The sequence below is a fragment of the Orycteropus afer genome, unplaced genomic scaffold (genome assembly GCF_000298275.1).
Source record: "Orycteropus afer afer isolate SDZICR_OR568_19922 unplaced genomic scaffold, OryAfe1.0 scaffold00498, whole genome shotgun sequence".
Taxonomy (NCBI): Eukaryota; Metazoa; Chordata; class Mammalia; order Tubulidentata; family Orycteropodidae; genus Orycteropus; species Orycteropus afer.
The window spans coordinates 800,756-814,659 of record NW_006922085.1 but is presented as its reverse complement, the minus strand read 5'-3'; the positions used below and the strand labels follow the sequence as shown (position 1 = coordinate 814,659).

At 43.1% G+C, this 13,904-nt stretch overlaps 1 protein-coding gene across 1 annotated transcript in view; it reads left to right on the top strand.

Annotated features, from left to right (window-relative positions):
- Window positions 1–10,915, top strand: part of SLC25A20 (solute carrier family 25 member 20) — a 29,781-nt gene extending 18,866 nt beyond the window's left edge. The window contains exons 5-9 of the mRNA XM_007955307.2: window positions 5,722–5,839; window positions 9,138–9,210; window positions 9,577–9,686; window positions 10,161–10,285; window positions 10,853–10,915. Coding sequence (XP_007953498.1) covers window positions 5,722–5,839; window positions 9,138–9,210; window positions 9,577–9,686; window positions 10,161–10,285; window positions 10,853–10,915 — 489 coding nt within the window. The remainder of the gene's footprint in view (window positions 1–5,721; window positions 5,840–9,137; window positions 9,211–9,576; window positions 9,687–10,160; window positions 10,286–10,852) is intronic.
- Window positions 10,916–13,904: the final 2,989 nt, after the last annotated feature.

Genomic DNA, 13,904 nt, shown 5'->3' with positions numbered 1-13,904 from the left:
CCTTCAAGGCTCAGGGGTCCAAGATTATCTTCTGTGTCTGTGTTAATTGGTTTCCCTTTTCTTTGTTGAAGAGGGTCTGTGCAATCCTTCTGCCTAGTCTGCCATCTTGCCCCGCCTCCTACAGTAGTTTTATAACCAACTTTTTTCTGTGTGATATAGTATTTTTCTTCATTATTTTTAATGGCTGCATCTTATTTCTTTACATGGCTATATCACTTACCCAATACTGTGGAGTATGATTAATTATATAATACTGGAGGCATGATAAATTATGTGCCATAGAGATTTTTATAAATAAAGTTTTGCACATGTATCTGATTGTTTTCTTAGGATAAATGTCTAGATTTAGAATTGCGGTTTAAAGGTATGTACTTTCTGAAGTTTTTAATACACATTACTTCCTCTAACTTCACAAGGGGAGAGGAGGATCAAGATCAGTAGTCCAAGGCTGATTCCTATGATTTAGAGGCCAGAATTGCCTCCACCTTCCAACCTTTTTTTTTTTGCCAGTTGTAATACCAACTGTCCCTCCCACCACACTCTCTACTCTGCTGGGTTCGATAATTTATTGCAGTGGCCACATAGAGCTCACAGACAATACTTATGACTATGGGACCTATTAGGGAAGTAACAGGATCAGAAATGACTTAGGATACAGTACTTTGATCAGGATAGCCTCTTCTCAGCAGTGCCCGCAGGCATGCCTTTCTCTGTGGCCCTCAGCCTCTCAGCCCTGCGGCCTCTTGGCCTCTGCTTGGCTTGGGCAAGTGTTAGAAAGCCCTGCCGAGAAGTACCCAGAGGTATGCTACTCCATCAGCAAGCTAGCTGCCCAAAAGCACTCAGCTTTCTTGCTCTATGGGTCCAGAAGCCCCCCTCATGCTGTGTCCCACCAAATTACTTGTCGAGTCTCTTGCTGGGTTTCCTGGTTCTGCTACTGCCATTTCTCTGCTGCTGCTTCTTGCTGTCTCTTCTCCATCTTTGCGAAGTGTTAAAGTTTTCTCTCTGTCTCCTGGGTCGAGGAGGTTCAGTGCAGGGATCTCTGGTCCAAAGGACATATTCCACTCCTGGCTCTTCTTTCTTGATGGTAGTGAGAGTAGGCTGTTTGCACCTTTTGGCTATTGTGAATAGTGCTGCAATGAACAAGTATCGGTCACCTCTTCTTGGGTATATCATAGGAGTGTATTGGTGGATCATATGTCTGTAGTGTTTTTGAATGCATATAGCTTTTCTAGTGATTACCTAAGTAATATATATGTATAATGTACCTAACTTATCACAGTTTACTTGTGTCATAATTTTACCAGTTCAAGGAGGTATAGAAACCTTACCTCCCTTTTTATCCCTTTTCCCTCCTCCATTTATAATAGTTTCCTTAAATATTTATCTAAATCTATATAGACCCATATCAGACAGTGTTGTAACTTTTCCTTCAACTATGAAACATAATTTAGAAAACTCAAGACGATAAAGCCTATTTTATTTATTTATATTTTTCCTTACTGTGTTCCTTCTTTCTTCCTTCTGTTCTAAGCTTCCTTCTATTATCATTTCTTTTCTGTTAGAGAACTTCCTTTAGCTATTCTTTTAGATAGGTCTGCTGATGTCAAATTCTTTTAGTTTTCTTACAGCTGAGAATGCTTGATTTCCCCTTTATTCCTAAAGTATATTTTCTATGTGTGTGAAATTCTAGGTTGATGGTTCTTTTGTTTTAGCACTTAAAAAATACTAGTGCCACTGTCTTCTGCCCTCTCTGATTTCTGCTGTCATTCTAATTGTTTTCTTCTGTAAGAAAGATGTCATTTCCCCTGACTCTTTTAAAATTTATTCTTTCAGTTTTCAGAAGTTCAGTTATGGTGTGTCTTGCCCTGGATTTTTTTGGATTTATCCTGCTTGGGCTTTTCTCAGTTTTTTGACTCTGTAAGTTTATTGTTGTTGTTGTTGTTGTTGTTATGTGCTGTCGAGTTGGACCCGACTCATAGCCACCCCTACTTGGATTGCTGAGGCAGTATCACTACGGAAGTAGATTGCCTAACCTTCCTTCGGATTAGTGGCTGGTGGGTTTGAACTGCCAGCCTTCTGGTTAACAGTCAAGTGCCTTAGGCACTATGCCACCAGAGCTCCTCTGTAGTTTATGGCATTCACCAAATTTGGGAAGTTTTCAGCCATTATTTCATCAAATACTTTTCATTCCCACCTTCTTTTCTTCTCTGTTTCTGGGACTCCAATCACTTAAATGTTAGATTTTTTGTTATAGTCCCACAGGTCTTGGTGGTTCTGTTCATTTCAATTTATATCCCCTCTGCTGTTCATATTGGGTACTTGCTGTTGTTTTGTCTTGTAGTTCATTGGTATTTTCCTCTCTCCTTTCTGTTCTGCTGTTGAGACCATTCACTGAGGTTTTTATTTTAGTTCTAAAATTTCCATTTTTTTAGATATTGTCTTTGCTGAGACTTCCTATTTCTTTGCTATATATATATATTACATATATACATACATGTATATTTTATATATATATATTATATATGTGTATATATATATTTTATATTTATAGTTTCTTGTTGAAGAATTTTTGTCATGATTGCTTTAAAATTTTTGTTAGACAGTTCTAACATTTCTGTCATTCAATGTTGTCATTGTCATCTATTGGTTATCTTTGTTCTTTCAGTTGGTAATATTGCTGATTCTTGATATGACCAGTAATTCTTGGTTGAAACCTGGATGTTTTGTATTTGGCTGGCTTTCTCTGATACTTCTCTGGTGGGGGAAGGGAGGTAGGCCACTTCATTACTGTCAGGTAGAGACAGAAGCCTAGGTCCCTCACTTGGCATCCATTGGCAGCCAAAATGGGAGACTCCTCATTATTGCTGGGTGGGAGTGGGTGTCCTGTTTCGGCTCCCCACAGGGTGTTCACTGACACCACAGCAAGCAGGTTAATTAATGGTCAGTGGGAATGAAAGCCCCAGTTACCTACTTTCTCTGACACCACCCCAGTAGGATGTTGGGGCATTTTAACAATCTTGAGAGGGTGCAAGCCTAGGTTTTCCACTCTATCTTTAGGTATTACTTTTCTGTTTCTTTGCATGCTTTGTGATTTTTCATCAAAAACTCGTCATTCAGATGTTACCATCAGGTAACTCTGGAAATCAGATTCTCCTCCCATCCCAGAGCTTTCTTTTCATGATTATTGAAAGCTGCTTTTGTCTATCTGTTTAATAACTTTTATAAAACCTTTTTATTTGATTTGGGTGAAAGTTTACTGTTTAATGACTTTGCACACTATTTTTTGCAAAAAATTTTTTGTCTTGTGTGATCATTGTTTAATTTGTATCAGCCAGTGTTTGACAGGCATTTCCTTAAACATCAGGAGCTCAAAAACAAAGCAACCAAAAAAAAAAAAAAACCCCAAAAAACTTCCAGTTTTTGAAGATTGACTCAGTGCTGAGGACTTCTTTAACATTTGGCTGGACCAATTACAAGTTTGCCTCTGCTGTTACTTCCTACCTGCACTCAGCCTGGAGATCAGCCAGTGGTGAAAGTTTAGGGTCTTTTGGTGTCTTTCTTGAGCAAGTGTCTTGTCCTGGGGTTTCTCAATTCCCCAGTATCAATAGGTGCTTTTGAATTTCCTATTTTTTTCTCCCAGGCTTTAGGTAATCTGTTTTATATGTGTTAACTGTAATCTTTTGCTCCATGCTGTGGGTTTTTCATTTGCCCTGTTTTTGAGAAATGCTTGTTGTTTTTCTTCCCTGAGTGGGTTCCAAGTTAAGTGAAACAGAAATGGAATGCCTTATGTCATTCCTTTGGGTAGCCTCCCGACAGGTTAGCACAGAGAAGCACGGTAATTTGCATATAAGATCTGCTCTGCTTTCTCAAGAATCAAGGACCAGGTCCCCACACTGGAACACAGGCTGCTTTCTTCAGGAGTGCCACCAAGCCAGGGAAGGGGTGGGAAAGGGCAAGTAAAAGTGCCCCAAAGCTTTCTTACCGTTTTGAAGTTGTCAAGTGTTTTGATTCAGCATTTAATTATTTTCCAAAGTTCTAATAAAGTTGGTTTGGCAGCTTCTGCTTGTTTTGATGTTTCTATGATGGGATGGATGTTTGTATCTGCCTACTTTGCTGTTTTGCTGTCTAATGCTATTTTGAATGGGATCCTTTTTCTTTTTTTTTCCACTTTGTATTCTTAATAAAGATAGGCATCATTTAATGTCCATGATACGTTCTGTGAAATAGGGCATTTAGCAATTTGAATGTTGTGCAGACTCCATATTATATGCACGCAGTTCCAGTACAACCTAGTTAAATCCCTGTAAAGCCTATTATATTAACACCTTATGGGAGTCTGCTGAACAAAGTCGAAGAGTTACATCCACTGGATACAGGAGGCTGGGCCAGCAGCTGGATCAAGACTTTGTGCACAGATGGGTCCAGGGTGTGGGGAGTACACAGGGTGAGAAGTGGCCCCAGGGACTGGGTGTGTAGGTGCTGGGACAAGGCTGGTGGTGGCAGCCTTGGCTGCCATCACCCTGTTGGTACGGTCACTTCCCAAGGCTGCCACCACCCTGTTGGTACGGTCACTTCCTGATAATGTGTAGCTGCTGGTGCTATGATCCAGCGCCAGGAACTTGTGAGCACCCCAGGTCCAGCTGGTGACACCAGTGCCTGACACAGGAGTAGAGAAGCTGCAGCAGGTCCTGCCCTATACTGGGAGTAAAAGAGGCTGCATGGCTGCTGGGCAGGTGATTGAAGCCAGGAAGAGGTGGTGGAGGAGGCACTGAGGGTATTAGGATGTACTCTGGAGCCCTGTTGCTCATTCACACTGTGGATTTGAGGTCTTTAAAACAATTAGGAGGAAATAATAAAAGGAGATCTGTTTTCCCTTTGATAAACAAAAACATCTTATGGGACCACAGAGGTAGATGCAGTGTTGGACATTGCCTGAATGGACGTTAAGTGACACATACCTGTACATAAGAAAACTATTGAACTTGTATATTTATTTCATAAATATTTCTGCTTGGAACTGTTAAAGCTGTACTCTCTTTTCAGCATTAATTATTCTTTGGCTGATAACTTGTGCATTCTGCTGCCTCTTGGGTCTGTACTCGCTGCAGATCTTGCTATAGGGCTCTTTCTCGCAGATCGTTTTAGAGATTACATTACCCCTGCCTGTCCTCACATTCTTACCTATTAGGCCCTGAGCTCCAGGGCTGGAGCTCCAGCTCCTCTTCTTGGCCCTCCCCTGGCTCTGCACAGGACCCCTGTCTAGGCACTTAGGGATATGAGTGCAATTTCCTGTTTACCATTTCTTAACGCAGCTTCATGATCAGCTAGCGTTTAGAATAGAGTTTTTTCTCAGTGGATATTTGTTAAAGGAATTAGTGAACGACCAAAATATTTGCCTCTTTCTTTCTGTATCTTCCAAATAGTTTTATTGAGAATGCTCTTGTATTTTAGTGATTTCCTCATCTTATTTTCCAATCCTTTTACTGACTTTTTTTCCAGTTAATGTGTCTGTATTTTATATTTTTACTTAGTTTTACTTCTTTACTTCTCCAATAAGTCATGTTCCAAATATTTATCAATTTGACAGTGAAATCTTTAATTAGTCTAATATATATGACCATTTCCACTCTTGCTATGTTGTTACATAGATTACTTCTGTAATCTATGGGATCTGTTGACTTTGACATAGCTGTTTCTGACTTGATGCCATTCCCCTCCCAGATTCAGGCTTCTTCAGGAGAAACCAAGTATAATGGTCCTTTGGACTGTGCAAAGAAGCTGTACAAAGAGGCTGGGATCCGAGGCATCTACAAGGGGACTGTGCTCACCCTCATGCGAGGTAACCTTTGAGGCCCTCATCTTGAAGGGGGTCATCTGACATGGGTCTGCCACAGAAGCTATTGCCTGGATCACCAGGTTGCCTCAGCACCATACATGCCACAGCTCTGGTAAGGCTGGCATTGTGTGTCTTGGTATTAGGCAGCCTTGCCCTTTGATAGCATGGACACAGATGAGCATGGATGGGATGAGCCATTCATTCTTTCCAGAGGTTGACCATTAGACCCTCAAGGGTAAAAGCCATGACAGCAGCAGTTAGATAGAGTGGCAAGCAGATAGAAATTTGGGCTGGATGTATGAGTAGAAGAAAGAATGACTTAGGAATAGTGGAGCTCTCCCTAACTTTGTTTCTTTTTTCCCATTATTAAAAAAGTAATCTTTTGTGTGTGTGTGTGTGTGTGTGTGTGATTTGGGTGAAAGTTTACAGAGAAAATTCATTTTCCATGTAACAGTTCATACACATTTTGTTTCATGACATTGATTGCAATCCCTGTAATATAACAGCTCTCTTACCACTTCCTCCCTGTGGTTACCTTTTCCCTGTGTCTTTCTTTCATATGCATTCCTGCCCCCTGAGCTATCTCCCTGTGCAGATCCTGCCCTTCTGATCTCCCATGGTTGATTGGTCTAAGGAATGTACCTAAACCACAAAAACCAAACTCACTGCTGTTGAGTCGGATCTGACTCAGAGCAACCCCTCATTGGGTTTCCAAGGCAGTAGCACTATGGAAGTGATTGCCCAGTCTTCCTTCCGAGGAGTGGCTGGTGGATTTAACCAAAGTCTTCTGGTCAGCAGTCAAATGCCTTAGGTAGTATGCCACTAGAGCTCCTAGGAATGTACCTACCTGGTGGTAAACGTTCACCTTGTATGCCTGTCTACTTGACTGGAAGCCACAGGACTGATTTCAATTCCAGACGCAAGGGATGACGAGGGGCTGTGGTCTTAGGGGTTTTACCAGTGTCTATGAGACCAGTAAGCTTGGTCTCTTTTATGATTTTGATTTTTGTTCCATATTTTTCTCCCACTCTATCTAGGATTTCCTATTTGGATCCCTTTCCAAGTGGTTGATAGTGATAGCCAGGCACCATCTAGTTCTTTTAATTTTAGGGTCTTATTGAGATTCATATGGACTACTAATCCCTTAGACTAATTGTTTCCATGTATCTTTGGTTTTCTTCATTCTTCTTTGCTTTGGACAAGGAGTGACCAACTATTTTATCTTAGATGGCCACTTGCAAGATTTTTTTAAAAAATTTTATTGTGATTTGGATGAGAGTTGATAGAGCAAATTCACTTTCCATACAGCAGTTCACATAACACTTTGTCTCATGACATTGACTGCAATTTCCTACAGTGCAGCAGCTCCCCTTCCACTTCCTCCCCATAGTTACCTCTTCCCTGTGTTCTTCCCTCCCAGGCACTCCTGCCCTCCAAGCTGTCTCCCTGTGCATACACAGCCCTTCTATTTTCCCATGATTGACTTCTCCAATGAGTGTATCTACCTAATGTAGCTCATATGCCTGTCTTTTGCTTGGCTGGAAGCCACAGAAGTGGGTTCAGTTACAGACCTGAAGGGTAGCTAGGGGCCATAGTCTCAGTGGTTCCATCAGGTTCTATCAGACAAGCAAAACTGGTCCTTTTTTTTTCAATGATTTTGAGTTTTGTTGCACATTATTCTCCCATTGTACCCAGGATCTCCCACATAGATCCCCCTCCGAGTGGTTGACAGTGATAGTCGGGCACCATCTAGTTCTTCTGGTCTCATAGTCTTATAGGCTGAGGATCACATGGTGTACCACTCATTTGAAATACATTCTTCTTAGCTTTGGACAAAGCTATCGTTGCATATAGATGTTTCTTGCAAGCTTTTAAGATCTCAGTCACTATTGACCAAAGTAGGATGTGGAACAATGTTTTTGTGTAGTATATTATGCCAGTTGAGCTTGATGTCCCCTGTGACTATGGTCAAACCTGGTCTTCCTTATGATTTTGAGTTTTGTTCCACATTGTTCTCTCACTCTGTGCAGGATCTCCTGCACTGATCCCTTTCCAAGTGGTTGACAGTGCTAGCCGGGCACCATCTAGTTCTTCTGGTCTCAGGGTCATTTATCTGAGGTTCACATGATCCACTAGTTCCTTGGACTAATAGTTTCCATGTGTCTTTGGCATTCTTCATTCTTCTTTGCTCCAGATTATGAGATACCAATTGTTGCATCTTAGATGGCCACTTGCAGGCTTTTAAGACCCTGTCAGTACTCACCAAAATAGGATGTAGAACAATGTTTTTGTGTAGTATATTCCAGTTGAACTTGATGTCCCCTATGACCATGTTTCCTAGCCCGGGGTCCCTTAGGGTGTTTGCCTGTGGCTAAGAAGTTATCTAACCGTTGCTGCATTAACTCTATTGTATTTATGGATGTTCTTAGAGCACATAGAAATATGTATGTAGAAATATCATCTGCCAGACTTATGTATGGTCATGGGTGTATTCCTTTTTGCCTAGACATACCCAATCATTAAGTCTGTCTACCTACATATCCACTTGTAGATTAATGTTTGTTATTACGGATATTGTAGTATAGTATATATAATAGTGTTAATTTTTGTTATCTGTACCTCTTGTGCACCTCTCTCTGTCTTCCTTTGCCTTAGTGTTATTGTGTTGGTCACTCACTTTTGGTACATTGTCTTTCCCTTCATCCAAATCAATACTTGTCTCTTACCTATCTAGCAGTTTTTCCTTCCCTCACCTCCCATCCCTGGTAACCCTCTCCTCTCCCTGGTTTTGAGAGACATGTCTTGCCTGGGTAGGGATGGGAGAGACAGAGACAGCCCCACCTTTGTCCTGAGATGGCAGCTTGGAGGCCTATCACATGGACTAACTGTGGTTATAACCACTTAGAGTGGGCATGACAGTGAGATCAACTCAGAGGGGACTTTTTAGATGAAATCATGGCGTACATAGTGTTCTTGCACAGTGCTGTGAGTGCACATGGCAACAGAGCCCACTCAGAGGGGACACTGAAGATGAAATGATGTCATATGTAGTTGTGCTCACTCACACCAGTGCTCACCTCAGAGCAGCATCTGATAACTGCAAAAGGATTATTGTAAATAGGAAGCAGCTACTAAGGAACTTCTCAGGAAACCTGGAAAGGTCCAGTGCCATCCTTGGTTCTTCTAAGTTCAAGAAATCTGTAGGGATTATAGCCTTTAATATATAATTATATACATATTTATATAATTATATGTATAATAAATTATATCCTTTAAATCACCTCTTTCTTATTACTAACAGATGTTCCAGCCAGTGGGATGTATTTTATGACATATGAGTGGCTGAAAAATATCTTCACTCCAGAGGGAAAGAGGTGATTATAACAGAAGAACTTAGTCGCCACCTTCCCAAGTCGTGGGTGAATTGCCCTGTCCTGTGGGTGGGTCTGAAGGCAGAAGTGGGACATGCTCCCAGTGCCTGGTCCACTTCCATCTCGTGGCTGCTGAGGTCCACCTAATACCTCCCAGTCTGTACCCTGCCCAGTGGAGCAAGTATGTGAAATAGGCACATGAAACCTCCTTTAAGAGTGGCAGCTGCTATGTGATGGGAGCCCTGGCCTAGAACCTCCTCCCTCCAGCTAGTTTTTCCCTCCTGTAGCTGCCCTGTCTGCCTTAGGAGGGATGGTCTGAATCACTCCCACAGCCTTTGTCTGACATGGTCCATGATTGGTGTTCTGTAGTGTCAGTGAGCTCAGTGCCCCACGGATCCTGGTGGCTGGTGGCTTTGCAGGGATCTTCAACTGGGCGGTGGCCATTCCCCCAGATGTGCTCAAGTCCCGCTTCCAGACTGGTGAGTAGCGGGTAGTAGGGTGGATGGGAGTTGGAGTGGGTCCTAGCACTAACTGCTCCTGGGATACAGAGCTCCTAAGACTCTAGAGGATAATCTCTGCCCACATAGTAGCTAGCATCTGTCTGGCTCACACTGTGTTGTAGGAACTCTAGCCTTAATTTTCATGTCAGCCTAAACACAACATAAGTGAAATAAGTCAGTCAGTCAAATCTGCTCTTCTTCTGCATGAGCAGAAGGGTTGTTTCATTCTTCGTCTCTCTTCTCTATACCCTCAGCACCAGTATTCCAGGCATTTGTATTTGCCTGACCGAAGGTGTACTGTGTTTTCTATGGCCTGGTCCCTAGATGACCCATGAAATGCACTCTCTCCAGTGCAGTTGCCCTGCAGGAAGACTACTCCAGGCTTGTCCCTATGTGGGTTGCCGCAGCTCAGGAAACTTCCTAAAATCTTAATAACTGGGTTCTGCGTCACAGCGCCTCCTGGGAGATATCCTAACGGTTTCAGAGATGTGCTGAGGGAACTAATCGTGAAAGAAGGAGTCACATCCTTATACACCGGCTTCACTGCGGTGATGATCCGAGCCTTCCCAGCCAATGCGGTAAGTGGTTAGCAGAGGGTGTGTTTTCACTTCACGGCTCAGAGCAGGGAGCAGGTGGGCTGGCTTTTACTCACTCCTGGGATTGGATTAAGGAGCCCTGGTGGCACAGTGGTTAAAGAGCTCAGCTGCAAACCCAAAGGTCAGTGGTTTGAGCCCACGAGCTGCTCCATGTGAGAAAGATGTGGCAGTCTACTTCTGTAAAGATTGCAGCCTTAGAAACCCTACGGGGAAGTTTTATACTATCCTGTAGGGTTGCTATAAGTCAGAATTGACTTGATGTCAGTACATTTGGTTTTTAGTTTGGGATTGGGCTGGGTGGAGACTCAGCCTTCCCCAATTTATGCCCTGAACTAGAGCTTCCTTCTTTCTTGTTTCTTAAAATTGTCAGAGAGATTTGCCTTTGGAATTCTCTAAGGTGAGGGGCTTTGATTTCCTGACTTTGTCATCAAGAGTGACATCTGTGAAACAACTATTTTCTTCCTCTCTAGGAAAGAGAGAGTGTGGAGTAGGATTAGGAAGGGATTCCATTCTTATATGGCTTTTGTTTTTCTCCCTCTCCCTTCTCAGGCCTGCTTCCTTGGATTTGAAGTTGCTATGAAGTTCCTTAATTGGGTCACCCCCAACTTGTGAGGCTGAAGGCTTCTCAAGGTTTCTGGATGCTAGAAGCTGTTGCCGAGGAGAAGCAGTGGGCAGGACTGAGCAGTTGCAGTGGGATCAGAGCTCTGTGTATGGACTTGGTGAGATCGTTGCCTTAATGACATCATCTACCTTGTATAATTTGTGTGCCATTTTGAAACTTGAATTCACTCTTGTGATTTAAGGGCTGTCTAGAAGATGTGGAGATAGAAGTAAGTAGCTTCTAGACCAGCTACCACCTGTGGCTTGAGTGCTACCTACCTCTCGACTGCTGCTTCTCACCAAAGAGGGAATCTTGGTCTCTCACTAGAGGCACTATGGACATTTTTGACCAGCTGACCATTAGCTGGGTCCTCTTTGATTTCCAGGTTACTCTCTAAGACTGGACTGCACATAGGAATGATAGCAAGATGTGGACCTGAGGTCCACATCTCTCTGACCATGTGGAACTATGCGTGTGTGCCTTTCACACATGATAGCCCGTCAGTAGTTGCATTTTGCTTTCTTTATGTATGCAAGTAATCAAGAAGTAAAACTAGAGTATCCTGATTTCCCAGGAATAGTTAGAGAGCTTCTCCTACTGCACAGTGAGAACAGTTTTGAAATTGACAGTCCCAGCTTGCTGGGATAAGTGAGAAAGTCAGGATATAGAAAGGCTCTTTTTGCACACTCTTCTCTCATGAAACCACCCCATTTTAACAGGAAGCAATAAATGTTTCTAATTTTTGCAGTGTGTGATTATTTTTTCTTTTGATTCTGGGCCATTTTAGTAGGCAGCCTGTGTTGACTTCGGTGGAGGCTGTCTGGGATCCAACATCCTTTCCTGAGAGCCTCAGGCAGCGGCTCCAACAAGAGAAAGAGGAGGAAGTGGCAGATGGCCCAGCCTTCCCTGACTGCCCAGTCCCTGGTGCAGGAGGGAGGTTGGATGGGGCAGAGTGACTTGGTCTGTAACAGCCCCCAGTGCAGGATTGGCATGCAGGCTCCCACAAGACCCAGTCTGCCACACATGCCTTCATTCATTTCCCTTTCTACCTTTAGCCATATGAATGTCTGAGCTAACACGTGGAGAGTCTGCTATCCTAAAAGGGCAAAAGCAATCCCGGGTTGTTCATGTCCTCTTTGGGGTCTCCATGTGATCTGATAGTGTCATTTTGGCTTTCCTAGTCAGGCCAATGAGCTATCCAAGTATAGTCAGAATGGAGAGTCCTAAGCCTGGTTGTCCTTGTCTGGTGGAGTAGAGGGCATGTTAAGGCTATAGAGCCAGGTGTCTCTGGCGTTGTCCCCTCGTTGGCTGTCAGTTATAGGTCTGCTGGCATTTCTGATCTCATTGCAGTTACACAGAGACCCTTGGACTTTGGCTTTAGAACCATCACTCTGTATGAATAAGCAAAGGGAATTGGGATGTGGCCAACCTGGCGGGAAGCTAAAGATTTAGGGGTTTAAGGAAGGAGGCTTTATTCCTGAGAAGCTATTTCTAGATGACCCAAGTAGCAAGTAACATTTCTTTTTCTTTCTTTTCTTTTTAAATTGTGATTTGGGTGAAAGTTTACAGAGCAACTTCACTTTCCATACAGCGGTTCACATACACTTTGTCTCATGACATTGACTACATTTTACCATAATGCAACAGCTCCCCTCCCACTTCCTCCCCATAGTTACCTCTTCCCTGTGTCCATCCCTCCATGTACTCCTGCCCCCTGAGCTGTCTCCCTGTGCATAAACAGCCTTTCTTTCTCCCATGATAGTTCTCTCCAAGGAGTGTATCTACCTCAGGTAAATGTTCAACTCATATGCCTGTCTTTTGTTTGGCTGGACGCCACAGGTGTGGGTTCAATTCCAGACCTGAAGGGAAGTTAGGGGCCATATTCTCAGTGGTTCCACCAGGCTCTATCAGACCAGCAAACCTGACCCCCCCCACCTTTTTTTTTCCTCCAAATGATTTTGAGTTTTGTTCCACATTGTTTTCCCACTCTATCCAGGATCTCCTACATAGATCCCCCGCCAATAGCAAGTAACATTTTTTAAAGATGAAAATTGTGTGCTCTTTGCCTGGGAAGGTTAATCTAGTGCTACATCTGTCCCCCCCCCCCCCAATGCTGGGGGATGTGTTTCATTTGGAGATGGTCACATATCAGTGTTTCCTGAACTCTTCCTGGCACCACACGGTCTTTAGACTGTGATAAAACCTTGGCCTTTGCCTGGAATCCCTTGTGAGTGCATTTGCATTTTAGCCAAATGTCGGCCTTTTCTTATGGCTCAGAATCACTTTTACAGTCTATGCTTCTGAATAATTTGCCCTTTGAAACAGCTTCCTTTTTAAAATGGAGTGTTTGGGTTCCTTGATGTTAGTGGTGGTAGATTCTTTTACTCCTCTGAGTGTTCAATAGATGTTAAGTCAAATAGGGTAGCCCCTGGAGGCATGCAGGGAACAGAGCAGATGGTGAGTAACTCCCTCTGGGTAGCACTTCCTTTTTACAGATGCACTTTGAAATGCCACCTGTTCCTCATATATCTCTTTTCTCTTTGATGGGGGCTATGTATGTGTGTGTGTGTATGTGTGTCAGGGGTCAGGGAGAGAGGAGCGAGATCAGGGCCCTCTCCAGCAATTTCTCTGTCACAGACATCCCAGTCAAAGCCAGGTGGTGATTGTTAAAATAACCAATCAGTGATAACAGCCTCACCCAAGTATAAAAAAGGGTGAAACTGGGGCAAAGGTGAGGAACAGAGAGCAGGTTGTAATAAAAGTCTGTTAGAAGCACAGTAGCACCATTTCTGCTATAAGGTCATACAATCTCCACCCCATACTTCCTTCCCTACAGCCTTTTGAGGTTGGAACCCTATACAGATAACCTTTTCTAACATCCTGGGTTCCTTATCTCCTCTGATTATCCGCACATAACAACATTTATTGTGTGGGGATTTTTATCCTCCATTTACAGATGTGAAAGCCAAGAGTCAGACATGTAAACTGATCTGCTAAGGT